The sequence below is a fragment of the Delphinapterus leucas genome, chromosome 16 (assembly GCF_059928025.1).
Source record: "Delphinapterus leucas isolate spDelLeu-1000000601 "Yukka" chromosome 16, BTC_Dleu_Yukka2, whole genome shotgun sequence".
In the NCBI taxonomy this organism is placed as follows: Eukaryota; Metazoa; Chordata; class Mammalia; order Artiodactyla; family Monodontidae; genus Delphinapterus; species Delphinapterus leucas.
In genome coordinates, this window is record NC_143144.1 from 27,900,488 (window position 1) to 27,928,256 (window position 27,769).

The following is a 27,769-nucleotide window of genomic DNA, read 5'->3' on the forward strand; positions in this document are numbered from 1 at the left end:
ACAATACTTTAAAAGGGAGCCTGTCTCTCACACACTGTTGGGGAGGATGCAAAACCGCACTGTTTCTAGTGCTAAATATTTATACAATAAACAGACTCAAAGTATATGATGTTAATGCAAAAATTTAATACGTTTGAAATTCATCATTACTTTAGAGTTGGAATGGCAAAATACAATGGCAAAAGCCTGGAAACAACTCAAACGGAAGAGTGGATGAATACACTGATATATATTCACAATATCACATATTACAAAGGAGTCAAAATGAATGAACTACAGCTCTTCACAACATGGATGAATCTTAGAAGTATACAACTTTAAAATGTTGCACTGCTAAGAGCCAGCTTGAAGGGGCTCCTGGCCAAATCACAATTTGAGGATCAAGATAAACAATGATAATAATGGATTACAATCCATTGAATAAAATAGGAATACACAAGTTCACATTGATATAAATAAATGAAGAGAAAGGAAAGCTCTTTCTAACAAACAGTAGAATGCCAACCCAATAATGGAGAGGAAATGATGGAAATAGAGAATTACCATTTGGCACCAACTATAGAAGTGGATGATTTAGACATGAGTCTTCAGTGGTAAGATTGGTGTGTGGAGGTTTGATGAGGAATAGGATACTGGCATGATTTTGGAATACTAATCAATTACAAAGGGAAAAACAGTGAATTTAAGAAACCAGCATGATCAAGTGATCAAGGTTAACATCACCAGTGTCGGGAGGAGTCTACATTTTGTGCCTCCTGATGAGACTCACTGGGAAAAGCAAAGCATCATTTTGTGGTACTCCTGCAAACGAGGCACCTCGGTTGTAAGCCGTCCTGTAGAAACTAAGGTCTGTACCCTTTAATAAAACTGTCAAGGCCATGAAAGACTGGCAACTCTTGCAGATTAAAGGAGTCTGAAGATACACAACGACTAAATGCAATACTTATTCCTGTATAGCATGTTGACCCAGAAAGGAAAAGAAACATTGTTGGGATAGTGGGCGAACTTTGAATGGGCTTAGTAGATTGGGTAGTAGTGTTGTACCAATACTGATTTCCTGGTGTGGAAGATTGTTTGCTGTTATGTAGAAGAATGTCCCTGTTTGGGGGAAAATACCAACTGGAGTGTTTAGGAGTGATGGGACATCATGACTGCAGTTTGCTCTCTCAACCCTCAAAAGTTTCAGAAAAAGACTAATAACAAAGGATATATGTGCACACACACATACTCAAGAGTGAGCAATGAACCAATAACATGTTAACTATATGAGAATCTGGGTGAAGAGGAAATAGGAGCATGGGAGTTCTTTGTACTGTTCTGGCAACTTTTCTATACATTTGAAACTATTTCAAAAGAAATTATTAAACTATACACACACCCACACACTACTCCCCATGGAAACTCTTTGCTTAGGATACAATTACCAGAGCCAAAATTTAAAAACAAATTGTATTTCTGCTAATAAACATATTAAAATTATAAAAATTAAGAAAAAGATTTTTTTTAATTGCAGTGTTATAAGTCATAACAGTTCTCAAAATAAAACTATGCAACTGTTGAGTAAGGCATTTCTCTCTGGATTTTTTCCCCAGTGAGGGTTGTGAGTGAATCTGCGCTGAAATAACTATCCTACCTTGTGCACACATACCTTTTTTTTTTCGCTGTAAGGCTTGCAGGATCCTAGTTCCCCGAATTTAAAAATGGGTATTTGAATAGACATTTTTCCAAAGAAGATACACAAATGGCTAATAAGCTCAAGAAAATATGCTCGTTAGTCATTAGGGAAGTGCAAATCAAAACCGCCGTGAGATGCCACTTCACATCCACTAGGATGGCTATATTCAAATAGACAATGATAGTGTTGATAAGAATGAGGAGCAATTGGAAGCCTCATTCATTGCTGGTAGGATCGTAAAATGGCGCATACAGCTGCTGTGGAAAATAGTCTGGCAGATCTTCAAAAGGTTAAACATACTCTCTCTGTGTGTCTCTTTCTTCCCCCCAACACTTTCTTAGTCTCTTTCTCTCTCCCTTTTTTTTTTCAGTCTCTTTGAATCTTTCAGTCTCTGAGTCTCATTTTTAAAACTGCTCTTTTAGAACGGGAAACGGTTCAGGTCCTGCTGTGGCATGGGGCTTATGTCTCAGTCACGTCTGCTGTGAAGCACACGATGCTCTATTTATTGTAGAAAGTGACTTTATTTGCTTTCTAGAATTGTTTGTAACAGATGGTATAAGAGAGGTAATAAAGAGAAAAATCTATGCTTGTAAAGAATACAAAAGTTAGTTTTACTTACTGTAATATGACTATCTTAAACTTATTTTCTGAGAAATAAATGTTCTAATGAGCAGCAAAAAAAAAAAAAGTTAAACATAAAAATACTGTATGTACCAGCAATTCCACTCATAGTACTATAGCCAAGAGAATTGAAAACATGTGTCCACAGAAAAACTTGTACATGAATGTTCATAGCAGCATTATTCATAATGGTCAATAGGTGAAAACAACCCAAATGTCCATCAATTGATAAATGGACAAGCAAAATGTATATCCAACAATGGATTATCCAGCCACAAATCAGAATGAAGTATTGATTCACGCTACTACACAGGTGAATCTTAAAAACAGTATGCTAATTCAAAGAAGCCAGACACAAAGGGCAATGCATTGTATGATTCCATTCATATGAAAAGCCCCAATAGGGAAATTCAGAGAGACAGAAAGTAGATTAGTGATTCCCAGGGGCTGGGCAGGAGGAGGGGAAAGGGGGAATGACTGCCAATGGGTATAAGTTTTCTTTTTGGGTGATGAAAATGTTCAAAAATTGATTGTGGTGATTGTTGCACAAATGCATGAATATCCTAAAAACGACTGAATTGTACACTTTAAAAGGATGAATGGTATGATATATGAATTATATCTCAATTTTAAAAAATAATTAATTAGTTATGTCTGTGCTGGGTCTTCACTGCTGTGTGCGGGCTTTCTTTTTATTTGCAGCGAGCAGGGTCTACTCCTCACTGCGGTGCGCAGGCCTCCCATTAAGGTGGCCTCTACTGCTGCGGAACATGGGCTCCAGGCGTGTAGACTTCAGCAGTTGTGGCACATGGGCTCAGCATCTGTGGCTCGAGGGCTCTAGAGCACAGGCTCAGCAGCTGTGGTGCACAGGCCGAGCTGCTCCACGGCACGTGGGCTCCTCCCGGACCAGGGCTTGAACCTACGTCCCCTGAATTGCCAGGCGGACTCTTAACCACTGCACCACCAGGGAAGCCCTCAATTTTTAAAAGTTTAAAAATATATAGCTCATATCTTTTCTTTCCCTAGTACCTTACACCCCTCTTTCTCACCTTTACCAAATCCCATCACTGTTACTTTTCCAAAACCTATATCAAAAATCTATCTTAGGGCATCCCTGGTGGCGCAGTGGTTGAGAGTCCGCCTGCTAATGCAGGGGACACAGGTTCGTGGCCCGGTCCGGGAAGATCCCACATGCCGTGGAGCGGCTAGGCCCGTGAGCCATGGCCGCTGATCCTGCGCGTCCAGAGCCTGTGCTCCGCAACGGGAGAGGCCACAACAGTGAGAGGCCCGCGTACCGCAAAAAAAAAAAAAAAAATCTATCTTAGCCAGTGATCCTTCTACCTATGTATCTTGCTTTTGCCCTGCGCTACAGTTGTACAGAGGTCTACCTCTCTAAGAGTAAAGTTGTGTCTTATACCACCTTGTATGTATGTCCCTTGGTACTTACACAAATGTTTATCGCAATATAATTGATAATTACTATTCTCCCCCTCAATGTTTAGTACAATCATTCACCAGATCTGTATTAAATATCTGCTTTGTACCGGGGAGCTCAACACAAAGAACAAATAGGGTTATTACCCTCGGCAGAATTTATAATCTAACATTTACAATTTCCTTGTACCCTAATTTTTGTTTAGAACCCCCACCAGATTACAAACCTCCTTCCTTTGTAATGATACTTTCCCTAACCTACTGTAATGCTCAACATACTCGATAAGTAATTGCTCAGTACTGGGAATAAAGCCAGGTTTGAAATCACTGACTCCCTGAACTACTTCTCCAAAGAGCTAGTATTCAATCTCCCAGGAAGATGATTTAAGCCTCGTTTATTCATTAATTCAGCACCTCTTATGTGTCAAGCTTCACTGTCTTGAATCATGATTAAACTGCAACTAAAATTAAAGTCTTTCACAAATTTTTTTAAAAAATCAAGGGCCAATAAAGATCTCTAGGCAGTCTCAGTAGACGTAAAAGTAGGCTATATATTTTATGCACATAAACACATAATCCCTTTTTTAAAAGTTATTACAGGCAATACTAAACTATTTTCTATGTGGGAAGTTTAGTGTTTATGAATATAGAATACCTATTTATGTAAAGTAAGATGCAAATTGCTCTTCTAGGTCAAAAGAGCTGAATTTTTAAAAAAAAATACAGTTTTGACATATTACCAACTATAACTGTCCAATGGAAGGCAAGGGTTTTTTTTAATTCAATATTTATTCAAATTTATTCAATATTGAATTTTTTATTCAATATTATTACACAGAATTACAGACTTGTGACTTTTATTCAATTTGGTATCCTATTTAGAATAAGAGCAGTGAGAATTATGCTTTACAAACATTGCATTATTCATCATTGTGATATGGCTTTACTTGATCGTATACAGAGAAAAAAATAACATTGGAATTAAGGCAATAACCACATGTGCAAACCAAGCACAATACCCTGACACAGTCTTTAGTAAAAAGCTCTTTTGGTTAGGTGAGGATTGATGTTGCTGCATGCAGGTCAGTCATTGCTTTGAAGGATAAGCTCTGAATAGCTTCACTCATTTAAAAAAAAAATCTCTCCTACTGGCCCACAATGGCCAGAAGAAGCCTTCGGTAATCTCCACTCGTATCACTTGCAATCCTTGTGCTCAGGGTCTTCTGATACATCTGACTGAACATCTGTTTTATTTGTACAAGATCAATCTGCATGCAAGACATGATATTTTTGATATTAGAAAACAGCTGTTAAAGAAAACTGATATTAGAATTATTCTTTAATAGTGAAAAGATCCTAATTATAACCAAAGCAGAGGGGAAAAAACACCAGATCACCGGCATTTTATAGCTAGCATTCATACCAGTACTAGCGTCACCCAGTGAATGTCTGATTCACTGTTCTGTAAAGATATTGAATAAGGGTGATACTAGTTTCATCTACTATTCCAAATATATTAGTCATTTAAAAACCATTTGATAGAATGGCTATTATCAAAAACACAGAAAATAACAAGTGTTGGCAACGATGTGGAGAAGTTGGAACTCTTGTACATTGCTGGTAGGAATGTAAACTGGTGCTGCCACGGGAAAATGGTATGGTAATTCCTCAAAAAAATAAAATAAAAACAGAATTACCATATAATACAGCCATTCCACTTCTGGGTATACACAAAAGTGAAAGGAGAGACTCAAAATTTGTACACCCATGTTCACAGCAACATTAATCATAACAGCCAAAAAGTGGAAGCAACCCAAGTGTCCATTGACGGATGAATGAATAAACAAAAAGTTGTGTATGCACACAATGGAACATTATTCAGCCTTAGAAAAGAAGGAAATCCTGACACATGCTACAATGTGGATGAACCTTGAAGATGTTTAAAAGGACAAATACTGTATGATTCCACTTATATGAAGTATCTAGAGTAGTCAAATACATAGGACAGAAAGCAGAATGGTGGCTGCCAGGAGTTGGGGAGCAAGGAGAATGGTGAATTATTGTTTAATGAGTTTTCAGTTTTGTAAGGTGAAAAAGTTCTGGTGGTGATGGTTGCAGAACAATGTGAATGTACTTAATGTCACTGAACTGTACACTTAAAAATGATTAAAATGGGAATCTTGTGTTACGTATATTTTATTATAATTAAAGAAAAAGGGATCCTGCTTAGAAAATTTAAGTCTAAAAACAAATACACAAGAAGGTTTTTCCAAATACTGTATTATGATTCTCTTTTAAAAAATGATTTACCTTCTTTCATATAATTTCATAGCATATGTTTTCTTTTGATTAAAAAGAAGTCCACTAAATAAACAAAGTCAAAGAAAGGAATACATCTGAGGCTATATTTAGGTAAAAAGATAAATATAAAATTTTTTACAGTTATTTCATAATTAAGTGTATGCTAAATTTTAAGAATTTTTATGTCCAATGGGATTAATCTGCATAGGTCTTTCATACAGTTCTTTTTTTTTCCCCCCGCACCTCGTGGCTTTCAGGATCTCAGTTCCCCGACCAGAGATTGAACCCAGGCCATGGCAGTGAAAGCGCCAAATCCTAACCACTAGACCACTAGGGAACTCCCTCATACAGTTTCTTACATAAGCAAAATGAAAACCAAACAATAAACATCTGGAGTTCCCTGGCGGTCTGTTTCACTTAAGCAAGCCTCTCTCACAGCATGAGGAAAGTGAACACTGTGCTTTATACAACCGCTACCAGCCGTGAGAAAGAGAGCCCTTTCTTAATGTCAGTCCTGAGGGATTGACAACCAACTAAGGAACTTTTAAGAAATTAACATTCTAAGTCAGACAGAGAAAGACAAATACTGTACAATTTTACTTATATGTGGAATGTAAAAAAACAAATGAACGAACATAACAAAACAGAAACAGTTATAGACACAATGAACAAACAGGTAATTGCCAAAAGGGAGGGGGTTGGGGGAAGGAAAGAAATAGGTGAGGGAGAGTAAGAGGTACAAACTTCCAGTTGCAAAGTAAGTAAGTCACAGGTATGAAATGTACAGTGTGGGGAATATAGTCAATAACTACGTAATATCTTTGTAAGGTGACATGTCATAACTAGACTTATCATGGGGATCCTTTTGAAATGTATAGAAATATCGAGTCACTATGTTGTATAACAGAAATAAGCACAGTATTATAGGCCAATTATACTTCAAAAATGAACAAACTCATACAAAAAGAGATCGGATTTGTGGTTACCAGAGGTGAGGGGTTGGAGAGGGAAGATTGGAGAAAGACAGTCAAAAGGTACAAACTTGCAGTTATAAGATAAGTAAGTACTAGGTATATAATGTACAACGAGATAAATATAATTAACACTGCTTTACATCATACATGAAAGTTGTTGAGAGTACATCCTAAAAGTTCTCTTCACAAGGGAAAACATCTTCCTTTAATCTTGTATCTATATGAGATGATGGATGTTCACTAAACTTACTGTGAAAATATTCATGATGTATATAAGTCAAATCACTATGCTGTATACCTTAAACTTATACAGTGCCGATTATAAACTTATACAGTGTCAATTATATCTCAATAAAACTAGAAGAAAAAAATGTTTTTAATATTGCTAAGAAAAAAGGATCAACATTCAAAATCAAGTAAGATCAGACAAACAGAGAAAGCCTCACCTCACTTCGAGTGACCACAATCCTGACCAGGGTGGAGTCATCTGTGCCGGCACCTTTCATAGAATAGTACAGCCTCTCAGCGAAGAAGGCAGGGCGGTTCAGGGCACACTGCACTGCAAGTGAGAGACGCTTCAGACGTGAAATGACTTGACAAAGGTGTGCACACACCATCTATCACTTCTAGCTGCTTTTGATCATTTTCTATGTAATCATCTCAGAAATCTGAGGTGAGTTGAAGATATTCTCCCCTTGATTTTTCTCAGCCTCTATCTTTCTTTCCAGTGGCATCAGACAGGCTACCTTCAATTCTACAAGATCCCCTCTGGCCAATAAATCCCATTTTCTCTCCATAGATGCAGTCATTAGCTTCTTAACATTTTCCCCCTTAAAGTGAGAAAATCTGTAGCAACTGTGCCCTGGTAATATCTTACTTAAAAGGAATAATGACTAAAATCTAAATTCTAGATGTCAAATATATCATTTGACTGAGAGAAGGATGTAAGATACACTCCAATATAAAAAAAGAAATCACAGATTTGAGCAAAGATCTGAGAATGATAATAAGAAATCTGACATGTTTTCTCTTAGGAAAATTAAATTAGCAAAGTCTCTTCCTGCAGATGGTAGAGATGTACTAACTATACATCATTACGTTAGCTACAATTACTATAGTAGTATTTGTAAGATATTCAATTGCTGATATCAATGTGTTACTAATAGTCTCTTTAGTTTTATATTCTCCATGAGAATGAAATTTCCATTTCATTAAACATCTGAATGTCAGGACACCAAAAACTGGGTTTTTAATTTCCAAATGGAAAAGGGTCTCATTGGGCTAAGTACTTGAAAGGTGTTTTGGAGAGCTCAAAATGACGCTTTGTGTGGTGGCACTCTGTAGTTCCTTAGGGCTTTCCTATTCACCTTAATGGAAATGCTACAATCTATCATATATTTTTGTATAGTCCTCAAGAAGGGCATAGAGAATAAAGACCAAATAATTTCAAAACAATCCTATTTGATCACACCACCAACCATTCATAGAGAATTGCATATAAAAACACAGGGTTAGCTTGGCCTCTGCCTAAGCAGATTCCAGGGAGGCTATATTAATAATCACCACTTAATGGGAACAACTATTCAAAGCCTCACTCATTGAAAAGAAAACAAAGCAAAACACTAAAGTATCTTACAGATGGTCTTCAAACCACTTTCAACACTTCCAGAAAACTCACGGCCGACACTGCTTAACAAATCTCGATTAGCCATCTGTAAACAAAAAGTATAGTGGTTAAAATATTTTCACACCTTAAAATGGAAGCCAAATCTTCAAAAGAAAAGCTCATACCCTGGAATAGGCCTCCATGGTAGCTTTCAGCTGAGGAAAGCTTCTTGTGGCAAGAATCATGTTAAAGCAAGATTCATCTGTCCCTAATTTCCCCTCACCAGCCTGATAGAGACGCTGAGCATCTTCCTGAGCCAGCTGGTGGTTAACATTCTGGTTCTCATCGCGATTTCCCTGCAAAAGAGGAAGGCAGGAATTAGAAGAAGGTGACACAAGTTCTATTAAAAAAAAAAATTTTTTTTCTGGGACTTCCTGGTGGTCTGGTGGTTAAGACTCCGCACTTCCACTGCAGGGGACAGGTCCCCATGACAGGGACACAGGTTTGATCCCTGCTCAGGGAACAAAGATCCTGCATGCCATGTGACAAAAAAGTAAAATAAAATTGTAAAAGAAAAAAAAAAGTTTTTCCAATCTAGTCACTTCTGGATTTAAAGGGACAATTTACTAAAAATTAATGCATAAAGTTTGTCACACTTATCTTTCATTTCCAAAGAAACTATACTAGTGTAACTAGTACTTTATTACACTGCCAACTTTGGATTTTATATGACCATGGTTTAATGAGGTTATATTAAAATGAGAGGTTTTCAGGGCTTTGAGAGCTAAATTAAATCAGAAAACGTTTCCATGAAAAATCACACACACACTTTATTTTTGAAAGTGTGGAAAATTTTATTAACATTCACTTTAAAAAGCTTTCTCTTGGTACACCAAGAGAAAGGGGTTCTTTAAAAAGTTACTCTTCAGGGTTTGGTCCTTGGTTTAGAAGTTTTGGGGTTTTTGTTTTTGTTTTTATTCAATAAACATTTATTAACAGGTATTAAGAGACTAGGCATGATAGAAACCACAAGGACTGGAAGTGACTATGGCCACTCCATTCCTCCCATTAAGGAGATAAAAGATGCCTCCACAGTGGGATTAGGGTTATAACTGAGGTCTCTGGGAATTAAGTGCGGGCTCAGAGCAGGGAATGACAAATGGCCCAGGAGAGTCCAAGAATGCTTCTCTGAGGAGGTGGCTTGAAGGGTGGTAATTGGGCCAGGAGAAACAGAATGGTGTGTGTTGAGACTGCAAAGTATGACACCTCCAGAGGCTGTGGCCACACACACAGACTCGTGATCTAGCAAGTCCTGAACACTAACAATGCAGCCACTTCTATCCTCCGGGAGAAAGCCTTCTGCCACCAAAGGAATTTCATTTTTCACTTCTCTTGTGATAGGGTCTAGTTCTATCGGTTCATGTTCTGAGCCAATAAGCACCGTCCCCTGTTCAGTTCAGAGAGAGAAGCACTGAGGTTTCCTGGAGGCTGGATATCCCTGAACTCCAGGGTCTGAAGTAACTTTAGATTTCTCATGATGAAGCGACTACTGAGCCACGCTGAGGACCTCCTCTAATAGGAGATATAAACTACCACTCAAATAAATTATGAGTCTGCTTACCTGGGATTTAAGATCAATATGCATTATACTGAGTTCCACTTTGTATTCATCCACATAACTATAAGGTATGGAGCACTTGCTTTGTACCAGGCCGTATTAGTCAGGGTTCTCCAGAGGAACAGAAACAACAGGATGTGCTAAGTGGTGGGGACACAAGAAAGACAGGGCCCCTCCCCTCAAGGAATTTAAGTCAAAGGAGGGAGTATATAATATGGAGGTTTCATGAACGCCCTTTCATTCATCCAAGTGTAATCTTAATATACAAGTATTTATTATGAATGTATACATGAAAATGACATGTGAGCCTTTTAGAAGAAGTTATAAATAACTCAAGTACTGCTAGCCTGTACCAATTTATAGACCAAACTCTTCACTGGGAAGAAGAGAGGGAGGGCCTGGGCCTGAACAAGAGTAAAGCTTAGATGGGTAGTTGGTTTCTCTCAAAAATATCAATAGAAACACAAACCCAAACAAAGGAAAGGCTGCCCTCTAGAGTCTCAGTGTCCGTCTGAGCAACAAAATGGAGAGGTGTTCCTTGAAGGTGAGAAACTGTCTCCTGAAGAGCACTGGGCACAAGGAATGTGTAGAAGCATATTCTAAATGGGCTACTGAATACAGCACAGGCAAAGGAGCTCAGGAACAACTCCCCAGATGATTGCCTTTGGATTCAAGCACACAATACAGTCCCATTTTCCTAGGAATAGGGACCTTTACTTTGAAAGATGGCTGGGCCTTGAACCCTGCATAAAGAAATATTCAGCACCTCATTAAAGTCTTAATAATCATTTTTTAGCATTAACTCTCTGGTCCTGATTTTCTTTTCATGATAACCTACTCCCCTGCTCTGTTACTCTGTTGTGGGTAAATTCAATGTCCTCCCATCCATTTGCTTTCTTTTCTCATTTCCATACCCATGCACTTTGGCACACTGTCTTTTCTGCAACTACCTCCCTTTGCTGTGAAGAGCCTCTCCTCTACTTTTAGAATCTTCAAGACTGTCCAACCTGTGCACTAGCAGGATAGCCAACAACTCCTGATACTGAATCAGTGTGCTAGTATTTTGCCTCATCTCTTTCAAATATACCCTGATTATCTCATTCTAAGTGTATTTGTAGTATCATTCCAAATACCCTATTTGGAGAATTTTCTGCCACTTTTCCAGCACATTTGGGGAATCAGAACAAGGAGGGTACTAAGCACAGTACCCACAGTACTAAGTACTGTGAACGCTGAAACATTTTCTGCATTTCTGGCTCTCCTCACAGTCCTCACTCTTGTAGCACTTGCATGGCGGACCTACATACCTTCAGTTGATGGTCCGACTTAACTGGCAGTACAATGCTAAGCTCAAAAGTACAGATTCATCGCCATTCTAAGACACAGAGCCTCAAGTTGATTTCTGATTTCACACAACCTTAAAGAGGTTAATTTCTGATTCCTTACAAAGGCCACATTTGCAGAAATAAATTTCAGTAGTGACTACAAAGAAACCTGTACAGTGGATTCTGCATTGTCCCTCTTAAAGATGTCAAGATTCCAAGGGGGCTAAATATTAAAAGGAATAAAGAATGGCCACTGGCAATAGGCAGTAAAAAATGTTCCCTCCACCAACACCCAAACTTTCATGCTATACTCACCTGGCACATGGATACAAGTAAACGTTCAAAATGCCCTGATGTATCTGACCTAATGTCCTTTTCAAGGTCTCGTCCAAATTCTGATTGATAACATCTGACAATTTCTCTGATTTCCTGATTTGTTCTTGTGCATAAAATTTCAATCAATACACGTTCCTGAGTTCCTACTCCCTATGTGAAGGGAAGAAAGGGAGAATTATACAACAAATCATGAAATTTCTGAAAGTAGTTAAATCTTACTGTTCCATCAAATATTTCTTTGGCCTCCAGACCTGAAAAGCTCTATATATTCAGATGATATAAAATAATGTACTGATTTAGTTGTCACTATAAATTCAGAACTGCCAAAGTTTATGGGGCTTTACATTTGAAATACGATAAAATACTCAAAGTAAATGCCATATAGTACCTTCATTGCATTCTGTAAACTCCAGGCATCATAATACGTAGGTGGCATGAACAGGGCAAGGATCAGTTCTTCCATATTTCCTCTTAACTCTGACTTAAGATCTTTGATTAAATCCTGTTAAATTACAAATACAAACTAAGTATATGTGCTCTCCAAATTTTGTTTTGCTTAAATTTTTTAAGGACAATATGAAAAAATGGAATTGAATTGCTATATGAAAGCCTCAATTGCTGTTCTGAATATTATATACTAAGGAATAAATATTTATTTTAAGTTTATTACACTCAAGCAGATATATTTTACTCATTCTATCAATAAACACTTAATAATAAATTTATTATAGTTCCACCACTACACTAGGTACAAAATAAGAGGTATAGGAAACAAAGAATAATTCAAATTAACAAAATGATAAACAGATATTTACTTAGTATAAGAAACTGTTCTTACTCTATGAGGAAATAGAAATTGTCATCATCGTGTTCTTATTTGAAAAGATAAGATAAACATTTAAAAAAAGTTAATATAAAGCAGCCTGTACTCCAGCACCAGATGAGTAAATAGCACAGAAATAAGCTGAAATAGGAAAAGTTAAAGTGGGCTAGAGAGCTCAGAGAAAACTTTTAGTCCAGATCTTGAAGAATATGTAAAAATTAGCAGGCAAAGAGAAAGAAGAAAGGTATTTCAGGCAAGGAGGAAGAACACAAACAAGGAACAGAAAAGTGGTTCCCAGCCTTGGCTATATGCATTAAAATCATCTGCAGAATTTTTCTAAAAAAAAAAAAAACACAAACAACACTTATGTCAAGAATGAATACCCAGAGATTCTGCATGTGTTTTTAAGTTTGAAAAGAGATTATGATACTCAGCTAAGATTGAGAATCAACAGTATAGAGGCAAGAATGAGCAAAGCTTGTTCAATGGAACAACAAGACAACCAATTTTGTTAGAAGGTAATGTTTTCAGAGATTAGTAAAACAAAGTTGTAACTATATGCTTGGATTATTACCTTGAATACCAAGCTAAAGAGTGTGGATTTGATTCTGCATGTTGGGAGGAGTTGCTGGAAACTTTTACGTAAGAAAATGGCATTGATATAGCAACAAGAGGCAGTATCAACAGGCAGTACGGACTATGACGACAGAGGCTACAAATGAAATTTAGGCTACTGGAATATTTAGGTAAGAAGTAATAAAGGCTTGGACTTGAGTGGTGGAAAGAAAAAAAGGAGACAGAAGACACATTTTTAAAGAGCTCTTCTACAGATTAGATCCACAAGACATAGTCAATAACCAGTTGCTAGGACAAAGCAGTGCCTGGCATACAGTAGGCACTGAAACAATATTCACTGATTAATTGACAAAGAAGGGTGTGGAATCAAAGAAGACTCCAAGGCAGGCTAGAGGAATAGTATTTTTATTAATAAGAAGTCAAGAGAAAAGGTGGCTGTGGGTAAGGAAAATAGGCTGGGAATTTAGTTTTAATTCAAAAGTGCTGTATGAGAAAATTCAGGACAACAAAGCACAGACTACATGTGAACTAAAGAAATTCATAATGTGGAAAATACTTTTGTGAGAAAAGTGAGTCTGATGTTGAACCCTAAGAGAAACTAGAGTTTGTGTCACTTAATCAGCCTTAAGACTAAGGAAGTGGATTTTGGGTTGGGCAGGGAGGGTAGAAAAGATGAGATGGGACCAGCTAGTGGAACTCTACTTCCATTCTGAGAAAAGTAAACTGGATTCAGAGGATATCAGAAAATTTTTAGGACTCCTATCTAAATGGCAAACCAATGCTACCCAGTCTTGCCCTTTATATTTAAGAAACGATGACACCTTTCAGCCACAGAATCTTGCTGGATTTAGTCACTGATCATCCACTCAACAAATATTTAAGTGGCTATCTGTTAGTGTTCCTGTACTTGGTACTATAAATACAAAGATGAATATGACATGGTTTGCCTGATGGAAGCTCACAGTTTTGGGGAGCGGGCAGTGAGATTAGTTACAGCAGAGGTTTTACAAAGTGCTATGGGACCACAGTGGAAGAAGCAGCCAAATTATGCCCAGAGCAATGAGAGAAACTTCACAAAGTAGCTTAATCAAGACAAATCCTGGAGAATTTGTTTGCCATGCAGGAAAAAAGGAAAAGGTGTCCCAGGACAAGAGAACAACATACACCAAACACAGAAGTATGTGTGCAGGGAATGGCAAGAAGTTCTATAAAGTCATAATACAAGATATGCTTAGACGGAGGGAGAGGAGTGAAAGATGATACCAGGGACCAAAAATAAGCAAGGGCTACATAAGAAGTCTTTGAATCCAACCGTAAGGAGCAGATTGAGAACCAAGCTACTGATCAGGATTGTGGTCATAATCTACTTTTTACTGAACATGTGTCACCTACCAGACATAGTAAATAGGCATGACTGTGAGATCAAGGACTACTCTAGAATTGGAAAGCCTTCTAAGAGAAATAAATATTGATGGGACTTCCCTGGTGGCGCAGTGGTTAAGAATCTGCCTGCCAATGCAGAGGACACAGGTTCGAGCCCTGGTCCGGGAGGATCCCACATGCCGTGGAGCAACCAACCCCGTGCACCACAACTACCAAGCCTGCGCTCTAGAGCCCACACACCTAAAGCCCATGCTCTGCAACACGAGAAGCCACCACAATGAGAAGCCCACGTGCCCCAACGAAGACCCAGCACAGCCACAGATAAATAAATAAATTTATTTAAGAAAAAAGAAAGAAAGAAATATTGAATACACCTCTCCTGGGGTCTCTGAAATCTAGTTGTCTCTTCTTTGTACTCACCAGTACGAATAAAAAGATAGTATCCAACCTGATAGAATGCAGGGCATAAGGCCACTGTTCATGCTCACTCCTGAAAAGAAAACAAAACATACCTTGCCATACATGGTCTTAAAAGCTGCTTTAATTTTTTGCCTTTGATCATTGGAACGATTGGCCACAACGTCTACAATTGCCTGTTCGTCTGTACCTGAAAGAACCATACATGTCTAAGTAAGGATGAGGTCTGTGTGGGGTGCTCCTTGATGACATCTTTTAGATGCTTACAAGGTGTCTGGTGCCAGATTAAATTGACGGATGTGCACACAGGCTCACATATAAACTTGGTTTATGATATAAAGCTTATTTTTACTCTACATTCAATCACTTGAATTTGATTGTAAATAAGACAAAAATATGTTTTCCTCACCAAAACCCTTCATTGCTTTACGAAGAATTTCTGCATCTCTCATGGCATCGAAGTTGGCAGCAGGTTGGATTGTTCCTTGAGTTCCCTGAGTCATCGAAGCAGGCTGAGAACAAGAGGCATAAAATCCAAATCAGTTATTGTGGTAATCATTTCACAATACATACATATACCAAATCAACATGTTGTATACCTAAAACTAATACAGTGTTATATTTCAACTGGGTCTCAAAAAACTGGAAGAAAAATAATATGAAAAAATGTTCAACGTCTTTAATAAAAAAAATACTAACTTAAAAAAAAAAGCCAACTCCGGTTTCTCTGCTTACAGGAAGACAACTTAAGACTTCTCCAATTATGGGACTTCCCTGGTGGCGAAGTGGATAAGACTCCACACTCCCAATGCAGGGGGCCCGGGTCTGATCCCTCATCAGGGAACTAGATCCCACATGCATGCCGCAACTAAGAGTTTGCATGCCACAACTAAGGAGCCCATGTGCTACAACTAAGGAGCCAGTGAGCTGAAGCTAAGAAGCCTGCCTTCTGCAACTAAGACCTGGTGTGACAAAATAAATAAATAAATATTGGGGGGAAAAAAAGACTTCTCTGATCATCACTCTTAGGCAAGGAAGCCAGTACTTAGGTTTTAGGATAAGGATATTTATTTTCATGGCTCATTCTGGAACAGACAGAGACTATCCTTCTCCCACCAAAAGATAGTCAGACACCATACACTTGTTTCAGGAAACAAGACAGTCAAGCTTGTGAAGATAGTCACAATCTTTCCATGCCTTGGTTTCCTTCTTGGTAGAACAGGATGGCAAAAAAGAGATTGAAAAAAAAAAAAAAAAAAAAAAAAAAAAAAAAAAGAGATTGATCCCTGGGTAGTGTGAGTGGCAGTGTTTTATTTAAAGAATATGATAATGGCTTTAGTGAGGTAGAGCCAGACTTGCCCAATGAGATTTCAAACAAGCAATATACTTTTGGTAATAGCTCTTCATTTCCTGTATGGGCCCTGATTATTAGACATAAAATAAAACATTTTATAGTAAGAAAAGCATGAAAATGAAATTGATGACTACAGACTCTGCGAGTTACAATATTCTTCATCGATTTTATAAGGAAATAAACCAGAAAGCAAAACAAGGACTATATGTTTTTAAATACAAATCTATAAAGAAATTTAAAAATCACCATATGACAAAGACCACAGTACTAAGTGTTTCAGGCAAGAATCATCAATGGATGCTAAAATCAGTTGGTAAAAGTATAATGAGAACAAAGATATTTGCATACTTTGTAACATTACAGCAGAAAACCTAGCAGACATCATCTGAAGCAAATGATCAAAACCAATTATCACCAGGAATGGGGTAAATCAACAACTAGTGCCTCCTGATATGATTCACTAGGGACACGACATCATTTCTGTGGTATTCCTGCCAAAATGGCATAACCTAGATTTAATCAGGGGGACTTATCAGACAAACACAAATTAAGGAATATTTTACAAAATAACTGGTAGTATTCTTCCAATGTATCAAGGTGATTAACAACAAAGACTGAAGAATTATTTCATATTAAAGGAAAACTTAAGAGACATGACAACAAATGCAATGTTTCATCCTGGATTTGATCCTGAACCAGAAGGACATTACTGGGACAACTGATGAAGTCTAAAGGTTGGGTAATAGTATTATAAAACTGTTATTTCCTGTACTGTGTTTATGTAAGAATCTGAGTAAACTGTATGTATACAGGAATTCTGTATACAATTTTTACAACTTTTTTATAAGTCTGAAATTATTACAAAATTAAGTTTAAAAAATTTTAAATACAAAGCTATGAGACAATTCATTAGTTTTCTTAAAATATTCGAATCAGGGTTTAAGAGAGATGGGATACAGCAAGATGATATCCCTTCATACTTTTTTTTTTAATTTATTTATTTTTGGCTGTGTTGGGTCTTCGTTGCTGCACATGGGCTTTCTCTAGTTGCGGCGAGCAGGGGCTACTCTTCGTTGCGGTGCGCAGGCTTCTCACTGCGGTGACTTCTATTGTTAATGGAGCATGGGCTCTAGATGCGTGGGCTTCAGCAGTTGTGGCACACGGGCTCAGTAGTAGTGGCTCACGGGCTCTAGAGTGCAGGCTCAGTAGTTGCGGCGCACAGGCTTGGTTGCTCTGTGGCATGTGGGATCCTCCCGGACCAGGGCTCAAACCCGTGTTCCCTGCATTGGCAGGTGGATTCTTAACCACTGCGCCACCAGGGAAGTCCCCCCATCACATTTTTTAAAATTTAATTTTAATAATATATTTTATTTAACCAAGTATCTCTAAAATATCATTTAAAGATGCAATCAACATCATTTCAAAACATAAAATGATTCAGTTGCTTTCTAGGCAACTGAAATGGTATTTCGAGTTATACCCATTGAATACAGCAACAGCAATATGCCAACCAATATGCCCCTTTGTAGGGGCAAAGTGACTGGGGAGAAGGAGACCAGACCCTTCGACAAACATTTTTATGGTCGGTAATTCCTCCCACTCATCTCTACTCTCACGCCAACATTTTCTTCTACCAATAAGCCCTAACAATCATCCTTCAGTAGTTTCTAAGCCAGGAATGTAAGCAGAGAACTAACAAGAAATATTTGTATATTGGTTTTAAGGAAAAACTAAAATTATTCTACTTGTAGCAAATATTCAAGCAGAAAAAAATTTTCAACATATTGCCTTTACATGAGGCTTAATGTATCAAGCACTGATGAAAGTTTTCTTTGATGTAACCATTGTCACTAAAATCCTAAGCAGGGCAGAAGCCTCTGTTTATAATACACTGAACTAGACAGTAAGAGAAACTAACCCTCATCATGCACTATTTGACGACTATCATTTTCTGTCATCCTCTTGTTTCTAAAAACGAACAACCACCAAAAGACTTATTCCATTTTTCATCTGGAGGGAAAAATGGTTTTGTTTTATTCTTTGTTGAAAGTCTTAAGTTTGAAGTGAATCTTCATCAAGAATACTATCATTCTGCAGGCATTATACTGAACTCAAAGAAATCAGGGTCTATATTCTTGAGGTCAAAACTCTAACTACAGAGGATTTCTCAGCACAGCAAAGCCCATACTATCTGCCACCAAAAGTGCCACCCTTTGCCTTCCATTTCATTCCAATCCTGCTGAAAAACTGCCATAGAATTAGAATTGGGTCAATCAGGAGAGGTCACCTGGCCCCAAGACAAAAACTTTCTTTACATCTTCCTACACACACACACACACACACCAACTTCTATCAGGGGATTTTCAGTGACAGGGAGCTCACCCCTCACAAGGTAGTCTATTTCACTTCCATCTATTCCACTTTCCATCTCCCAAAATCTACTGCTCTGTAACTTCCTGGTTTCAATTTAGGGTCGTAATTGTTATGCAAGATAAGCTGCACGTGTATGTGTGTTTTACTTTTAGTGTTTTTATGTTTAAAAATCTTTTCTATTCAGTCATAAAATGATGTCTTTAAAAGCAAATGCATGCTTAAACTAAACTAAAATAAAAATTCTCATAACAAATGATTAGAATAACTACAGATTTATAATATGATTAATAATCAGCAATTTTTTTAAAAAAGGATTGAAAGCAATTTACTATGGGCTTTGGAGGAATATCATTTACTGTATCAGCAAAGTAGCACTGTATAACAGAGACCACTGGTCTGAGAGGCAGAAGAGCTAGGATCTAGTCTCAGCTTTGACTTTCACTAGCTGTGTGGCCTCTCTGGAGCTCAAAAATTCCTCAAATCTGGAAAGGAAGCCAGAAAATGGCTAAGTTGTTTTTCTTCCAATTCTGTAACCCCTTACCAATCCCAGCCTAAAAAAAGCTTTAAAATGCTAGATCTTTATGAATAGACAATATGAAATGAGAAAATCAAGATAAGGTAAACATAAAACTGCTTATGTTCCTAGTAACTTGCATAGGATATAAAAGAATTAACAAGTCAATTAAAGAATAAAACTTAATATTAAAATAAGGAGCTATATTGAGATAGGGCAAAGATTTGATATACGGGAGACCTTCTGAGACTCCTGAAAAATCAATTTAACAGACATTAATTGACTACTGTATTTAAAGCCCTGCCAAGCACTACAGGGACATAAAGATAAAAACAGATACAATGAGCCCTCAAGGAAGTGGTGAGAGACAAATACAGGAGAAATTAGAAACAAATGAAGGCATATATAGGAGATCTAGTGATTAGTGAACATTAAAAAACCTTACTCACTTCACTGCTATAATCCACAGAAACAGGAGAGAAAACAGGATAGGAAGGTAAGGATTCTGTATTGATCTGAAAGAAGAGTGGAAAGTTATAAAAGTAAAAAAGGAAAACAAAACCATACTTCATAAAACACTGCCAGAAATATCAACCACCCAGTCACCTGAGTTCATAGTTATACTGCCAGCAAGGGAGGAGGAAAAAGAACTAAAATCAACGCCAAGAGTCCAAGTGAATCACTATGAAAAAGAGTATGGGTGTCATCACCTGTGAGAAGGGACCTATGTTTGTCTTATTAAAGTCATCAGGACAGTACTTAAAAACAGGTGGACCAAAGAGCATGGAGTCTAACAGAAGCAAAGATTAAAGTCTTAAGTGAACTGTTTTAGACCATCTCCTCTGCTTCATGGAAACCTCTAATGTTAGCAAAGGAGTAGTGCCCTTCTTTAGCATTATCCAGTTACCCAGACTAAATTTAAAAGGTAGGAAAAAAAAAAAATACCTGACTAGGGTAAGGAGATTGTCCTCCAGGGTACTGAGAAGGCATCGGTCCCCCAGGAAAACCACCTACATATTAAGAAAAAATACAGCAATCAGGTCTTAACTGATTTAATTTTTCAAAACAGCACTGATTTATTATGAATACGGAAACATATGAGAATATTCACACTATTTATTCACTAGGATAATTTTTAAGTTTTATAATTTACTGAATCAAAAACCAACTTTGGTCACAAGGACCTTTTAAAATATTCCATGTCCTAATTTCTTTAAAATAATTTAACATAATTTCTTTATAAACAATACTCTAAAAAAAGAACAAAACACTTGAACCAGATTAAATTCTGATTCCATCTGGAAAGGATGACAGGACATAGTTCTGGGGGTTGTTTCCTTTGTGCTATACTAATGAGCAGAGAAGTTCCTGAAGGTTTTGCTTTTTGGCTTCAGGACAGATCTTTTTTTTTTTGATTGAAAAAATAGGTCCTTATTACCATCTTGCTGATTAAACTTTTTCATCAAATTAATACACTTCATGAAACCATATACTACCTAAGAAGTATTTAGTATAAACTTTTACTAAAGACGATCCCAACCATAAACTACTAAGTTCCTTCAACAGCAACTGCAAGATTCAAAATATCAAGCTACTGTTTTTCTCTGGACAGTTAGTACATACCAGGTAGTGGGACCTGGGATGGGCCCCCACCATAAGACTGTGAGGGTGCCTGTGGATAGCCAGAAAAGCCTGCTCCACTTGGTGGGGCTCCAAACCCTTGGCCTGGAGGGAGAACAAGAGAAAAAAAGAAACAAACTACAGTGACAGTTCTCATGATTGAAGTGAAAACTTTAGAAACAGTAGAAAATATACTATTAATGCTATAGCAGTAGTCCCTTTTGGTCTAAATTCAATTTCTCAACAAATCCTTCCCCATTAAAAAATAAATTAAAAAAAAAGGTTACTTCATTCATCTGCCTTAATAACTTATAATACAAAAGTGCTAAGATTTTTGTTTGTTTGGTTGGTTGGCTTGGTTTTTTACATACTGTGGACAAAGCTGTCCTAAGGTCACAATCATGCCAAATGAAATATCTTAATCAGTTCTTAAGATTACAAATTATCAACCAAACCATTATATATTGGTCCTTTATTACCATGAGATTTATTCTAATTCCTTTCACAACAGAGTTTTGGAGACTGCTCCCAGCTTTCATGCCTCCTGAGAACCTTTATCCTTCTATCTTGCCAGCTAGGTCCTTACTGTCTAAGGTAGAAAGTAGGCTAAGAGCAACTCTGACCTCGTACAAAACAAGAAGGAACCGAGAGGATTAAAGAGAGAAGAAAAAAAATGCTATACTAATTCCACAACCCAGGACTCACCTCCAGGATAGGATGGAGCTCCCCCTGGCTGTGGGGCACTGGGATAGCCTCCAGGGGCAGGGTAGCCTCCAGCTCCTGGGTAGCCTCCAGCTCCTGGGTAGCCTCCAGCTCCTGGGTAGCCACTACTTGGTGTTGGTGGGTAGGCACCTCCTCCCACTGGAGGAAAGCCACTAGGATAAGAATACTGACCAGGAGGAGGAAAAGATGACTCCTGACCTGCAGGCTGAAAAACCAGAAAAATTTTCAAATGAATGTGATCACCAAGAAATAGAACCTAGCTAAGGAAACAAACAAAGATAACTATTAAGGTCTAGCTTATTCTTTTACATATTAAAAAGCCCATTAGAAGTCCTGGTATCTCATACTAGTTTATCAGTATACTAGTTTTTCAGGACACGTTTGTCAGAATTCAGTTATATATAAATCTACCTGTGTTAGGCAGGAAGAGTCTGTTTCTCTATTTGGGAGTAAGAACCAGGCTCTTTCCAAACCTCAAGCCTTCAGGAACAACTAGCAAAGCTCATTAGTTCCTTCATTTTCCTAGCACCTGGAAATAATAGGAAGATTTGCCTCTCTACCCTAAAGAGAAGAATTCATGGCTTTCTTGCAACACATCTGGACCTGTGCATAACAGGGGGAAAAAAATAAAAAGGTGACCTGAGTCATACACTGGGTGTGACATTTTGGACCTCAGTTCAGATCACACAATGTCTAAGTGTGGAGAGACTGTTACATGTTCACTAAACTTTTTCCCAGGCCACAAAACTAGACTACATTTCCCAGGACCCCGTTACAGTTAAATAGGACCATAAACGAATGTGGACAGAAGTAACATACACGACTTCCAGCCTGGTCCCCTTAACTTTCTGCCCAATCCTCTAAGCTCTCTCTTCCCCTCTCTTTTCCTTCATCTGCCAGCTGGAAGCAGAAGATCCAGTGGAGGACTCCAAGGCACTAGAGGATGGTAGAGCCAATATACCAAGGCAACAGAGGATGGAAGGAGCCTGGGAACCCGCAAGACGACATGGAACAAAGCCTCCTAGCTCCCCACCACATCCTTCCCCCGGCCACCCCCACCACTGACTTCCAGGAGACTGAAGTAAGCAAGTAATAAGTTTTTATTGCTTTAAGTCATTGGGATGTTAGGGTTGTCTGTTTTAACAATTAGCTGATATTGACTGAAATGGTGGTCAGAGTCCAGTTTAGTACATAGGGACCTGGGAACATATTCATAATTCTCATCTCTTCGATGATAAATTCAGGAGAGCTATATATTCACTTTACATAAGAATATACACATTATCATTAATCTGTATAGGCCCCTCTTTCTATTCTCCCAGAGTTAGAAAGAAGCCCTGCATACTTATGAGCATAAAATTGAAACACAATTCTCACTTACGCCTCAGCTATGAGGTTAGTCCTCAGAACAGTATAGACATCAACAAGGCAGAACTTGGTAGCACATTTATAACATGCACTCCAAATACTGAAAGTCTCAGAAGTACTAATCCAGGGACCTCTAATCCACTGCAATTTGTTACCTATGAGTCAAGCTCCTCTTAAGTTTTTTTTTTTTCAAAGATGTTGGGGGTAGGAGTTTATTAATTAATTAATTAATTTTTGCTGTGTTGGGTCTTCGTTTCTGTGCGAGGGCTTTCTCTTAAGCCCCCTCTTAAGTTATTTTAAATCTTCTAACACAAAGATTAAAAACCAGTAACTCAGGACTTCCCTGGTGGCACAGTGGTTAAGAATCCGCCTGCCGATGCAGGGGACACGGGTTCGATCCCTGGTCCGGGGAGATCCCACAAGCCGCTGAGCAACTAAGCCCGTGCGCCACAACTACTGAAGTTGGCGTGCCTAGAGCCCGCGCTCCGCAGCAAAAGAAGCCACCATAATGAGAAGCCCACGCACCACAACAAAGAGTAGCCCCTGATCTCTGCAACTAGAGAAAGCCCACGCACAGCAACGAAGACCCAACGCAGCCAAAAATAAATAAATACTTTAAAAAAACAACAACAAAAAAAACCCCAGTGACTCATAGGATCGATTTAGCTTACCTACATGTTGTACTGAATCATACAGCATTTAACATTTTAAAATATTCATTTCCCAATTTTAAAAATTGGGCAATTTCACATAAAATCCAGATTGTTGGCTTTACTTGAAGATATGGAATTATCCAGCAACACTGGGTCAGCCTCCCTGCATGGACACATGCGGCTTAACCTAACTGCTGCCTTTCCACAGGTGAGCCAACTCCCTGTAGTTCCCCACAACACCTGCCTTCACTCATGAACTCTACTCAGTACTTCTGGCCATTTGAATTTATGACCCCTGCTCTAGCATATTTGTAAGATCTGTCATGGGCTGGCTAGTTCTATACAAGATCTGTGCCAAGGACATGAGCTATTTTAGTATCATAAGTGGCAATACTTACAGGATATCCAGGGAAAGCTGGGTAGCCTGTGGGGGGATAGCCCGGGTACGACATTCTGTAACAACAATAAAAAATGTCTTCTGTAATTTCCTATAAAGATTAAGGCCTTTGAAGATATATTTTGTCATAGGGTTTAATCAAAACACACCTTCTTTCAAAAGAGTCTAGCAGGCAGACTGATTCAGTAGTTCTGAGATGGGGCCCAAGATTCTGTATTCCTAACTAAGCTTCCAGGTGATGCTATTGCTGCTGGTCTGTGAATGATATTTTGATACCAGAATATTTTGGCATTTCTGAATCTACCACCTGATTTGCCAAATTTTTCAATATGTGTTTTGGCTCGTCTCCCCAATACAGCTATAAATGATTTGTATTTCTTTTTTATTAAGACCCCAAACAATGACATATACACACTACTATATATAAAACAGATAACTAATAAGGAGCTACTTCATAACACAGGAAACTCTACTCAATACTCTGTAATGGCCTGTATGAGAAAAGAATCTTAAAAAGCGTCAATATATGTATATGTATAACTGATTCACTTTGCCATACACCTGAAATTAACACAACATTGTAAATCAACTATACTCCAAAAAAAAATTTTTTTAATAAAGGACCCCAAACAAATCCAGTTCAACACTTACAAAAGCCCACTATTTAATAAGCACTGTCCTAGGTGCTGATACAGAGATGCGGGGGGTGGGGGGAGGAAAATGAGAAAATAAATTTAAGTTATTATAGTGCTCCTTATGACATAAGCACAGTATAGAAGCTAAAAACTTGCTAAATTGAGAATGAATGGGCATATATTTAGTCGAAGTTGAAAGAAAATAAGAAAACTGATCCAGTCAGTTTTAAAACAGTCATTTGGAATCCAAAGACCTGGATGCAAAGGACGTTAAATCATTTTTTGCTGTCTTCTTCCCCAAGCCCAGTTGATAAAAAAAAGGAGTAAAGGAGAAACAATATCATCCAAGAACAGTCAGATGGACCAAGGGTAAAAGAGGTCAGGGTCAAAATAAAGTGAAAAAGTCTGAAAATAATTTATGGGAGAAATTAATAATTATTTTATTTATTTATTATTATTATTTTTTTTCGGTATGCGGGTCTCTCACTGTTGTGGCCTCTCCCGTTGCAGAGCACAGGCTCTGGACACACAGACTCAGCAGCCATGGCTCACGGGCCCAGCCACTCCGTGGCATGTGGGATCCTCCCGGACCGGGGCACGAACCCGTGTCCCCTGAATTGGCAGGCGGACTCTCAACCACTGCACCACCAGGGAAGCCCAATAATAATTTTAAAGGCAACAAGTTTTATAGCACCAAAGACTACAAAAACAATTTAAATTTCTAAATCTCAGGAACTGTTCCAGTGACAAAGTCCTATTTCTACAGCCTTTAGCTACTACATTAAATCTTACCTTTAAAGGCACTAGAGGAATTACGTCAACAAGAGTTTCTGAACAGAATGAAGATAAAGACTATCCGTACATGAGAAAACTTAAAGCAACTTTAAGAAAATGAATCTGGGTACATTTTGAAGTATAATTATATAAAGGACTAGAATGCAATTCTATTTCCAGGATGTACCTCATAAAAATACTTACACAAGTGCAAAATTATATACGTACAAAGCTATTCATTACACACTATTTGTAATAGAAAAAGGTTGGGAATTCCCTGGCAGTTCAGTGGAGAGGACTCAGTGCTTTCACTGCCATGGGCTGGGTTCAATCCCTGGTCAGGGAACTAAGATTCCACAGGCCAAGTGGCATGGCCAAAAAAAAAAAAAAAAAAAAAGACGGTTAAAAACAATCTAAAAGTCCATTAATAAGGAACAGGTAAAACAGATTATGGATAGCCATACAATGAAGTGTTAGGCAACTATTAAAAATGAGCAGCTCTCTTTTTACTCATATGTGAAACCACTCTAAGTCATATTAAGTGGGAAAAAAGCAAGATGAAAAGCTACATAGATAATTTGCAACCAAATGTGTAAAAATTACATTTATTTGCTTGTATATGGAGAGAATATCCCTGAAAGTATACTCAAGAAAGTAGGAAACAGTACTCCACTGCTGCCTCTGGAGAGGAGAGCTGGGGCATAACAAGGAGACTTTTCAATGTACTAGAAAAAAGGGCTAAGTGTCCTTTTGGAATTAGGCATGTATCATCTATTCAAAACGCAGATTGAAAAAGCTTTTGTAAAAAGCTGAAACAAACCCGAGTTTGGTGACTCAACAAACTACTCAACTTTGCCCAAGGAATAATCAGACTATACCAGTGAACCAGAACTTTTATTTCCTTTTCAACATCCTCTGTCAGCAACTACTTTTAAAAGACTAGAAAAGCATTCTTGGTTTTCCAAGCCATCTCCACCCAGTGAGTCAACTACTAAAAGGGGTGGGTCTCACTATTCAAGTCTCAGAGATGGCATGAAGCCCAGGAACACAGGAGGCAGCTGTTGCAAATTTATGAAACACAAAATAGAAAGGGTGTATGAAGATGGCCAACAGCAGATACTACAATTTTCCAAAACCTGCCTCTTGATTGGGAAAGACCATTTAAATCTGTCAGCAAGGGCCCTTCAATAAAGAATTGGAGGCACGACTAGGCTCTGCATGGACAGGGTAGGCAGTCACCACCAGTGAGGACTGAAAGGAGGCTTCACTTTGCAGTAGTCAAAATTCTCTCTTCTACCTCCCTATCTAGTACTTGAACTCCTTCCCTGCCTGATAGGTAACTCATTACACTCATTATCTAATTAGGACAGATTATCAGATCAGCTCCCCACCAGCTGGCAGAAATTAGAGAGTTTAAAGACAGTTGGACGACTTCTTTTCATTTCTGTCACTTTATGGTGGACATCAGCCATCTCCTTCTGTAGAATTGTTCACACAGGTTGGGCTCAAATCAGCACACGTTTGCTGCTGCTAAGGTACTAGGAATCAAATCTGGAATGCCACTTCCCTGAATAGTTCCCAAAAATTATAAACCTGAACCAGTGTACAGTTTTAGGCTTCCGCATTCTGTCCTAGGTTCACTAAGCAAGTACAAACGTCCCAAGTTTCCCTAAATTTGCTGTGTCACCAGGAAGTCTAGTCACCAGCCGGACTTAGCTTTCGGTGCTGCTCACCGGTTTTCCTACTCAGCCCTCCTTGGGGTAGCTTCAGCAGGGCCATCCTCTGGCCTCAACCCCTCCACCTGTGGTCCACCTGCCTGCGCGGGAGGCCCCTCGGGCAGTGAGCTCCCTCGGACCTCCGGACAGCCAAGGGGCACAGACGACCGGCGAACAGGACTTCCCGTTGCCCGGCCGCCTCGCCGATCCCGCCCTAATGCGCCCCCGCCCGAACGCCCCCACCAGGCAGCCCGGGTCCCAAAACGCGCACACCGAGTCGCCGGCCACTCCCGGGGCCCACAGGCTCCTCCAGCCCCCCCCCCCCCGGCTCGTGGACACACGCGGGGCCCCGCCCTCTCCCGGCTGGCAGGCCTCAGAGCAGGCCGGGGCGAGGCGACCGAGGGGGACGAGGGGTGGCAAGGGTAGGGTACGCCGTTCCTCACCTGACCCGGTGGAGCAGCGTCTCGTCCCAAACTGATCTCGGGCAAGATGGAGCCGGGGGCGGGCCCGGGAAGGGCGGGGCGCCGAGGGCCGCCGCCCGAGGCCGTTAGGAT

At 38.8% G+C, this 27,769-nt stretch overlaps 1 protein-coding gene across 3 annotated transcripts; it reads right to left on the minus strand.

Annotated features, from left to right (window-relative positions):
• Positions 1-4,500: 4,500 nt before the first annotated feature.
• On the minus strand, positions 4,501-27,769 carry ANXA7 (annexin A7). 3 transcript variants are annotated; one of them, XM_022590866.3, is made up of 14 exons: positions 27,659-27,769; positions 24,093-24,147; positions 21,656-21,878; positions 20,954-21,055; positions 20,276-20,340; positions 19,780-19,845; positions 15,499-15,601; positions 15,185-15,279; positions 12,279-12,392; positions 11,870-12,040; positions 8,797-8,967; positions 8,642-8,717; positions 7,452-7,564; positions 4,501-4,998 (listed from the first exon to the last, which is right to left on the minus strand). In XM_022590866.3, exons 2-14 carry the CDS (start codon positions 24,144-24,146, stop codon positions 4,876-4,878), a joined length of 1,476 nt encoding a protein of 491 aa, XP_022446574.2. In that variant the 5' UTR covers position 24,147; positions 27,659-27,769; the 3' UTR covers positions 4,501-4,875. The 3 variants fall into 3 exon arrangements, with proteins under 3 accessions (XP_022446574.2, XP_089753799.1, XP_022446575.2); XM_089897673.1 differs by lacking the exon at positions 27,659-27,769 and adding an exon at positions 24,241-24,346; XM_022590867.3 differs by lacking the exon at positions 19,780-19,845.

Coding starts and splice junctions, on each gene's coding strand:
- ANXA7 (XM_022590866.3), bottom strand. CDS start 24,146: ATGTCGTACCCGGGCTATCCCCCCACAGGCTACCCAGCTTTCCCTGGA. Junction 21,879..24,092: donor CAGCTTTCCCTGGATATCCT/GTAAGTATTGCC, acceptor CTGGTTTTTCAG/CCTGCAGGTCAGGAGTCATC. Junction 15,602..19,779: donor CTGTGGATTATAGCAGTGAA/GTGAGTAAGGTT, acceptor TCTTGTTCTCAG/CCTGCTTCGATGACTCAGGG.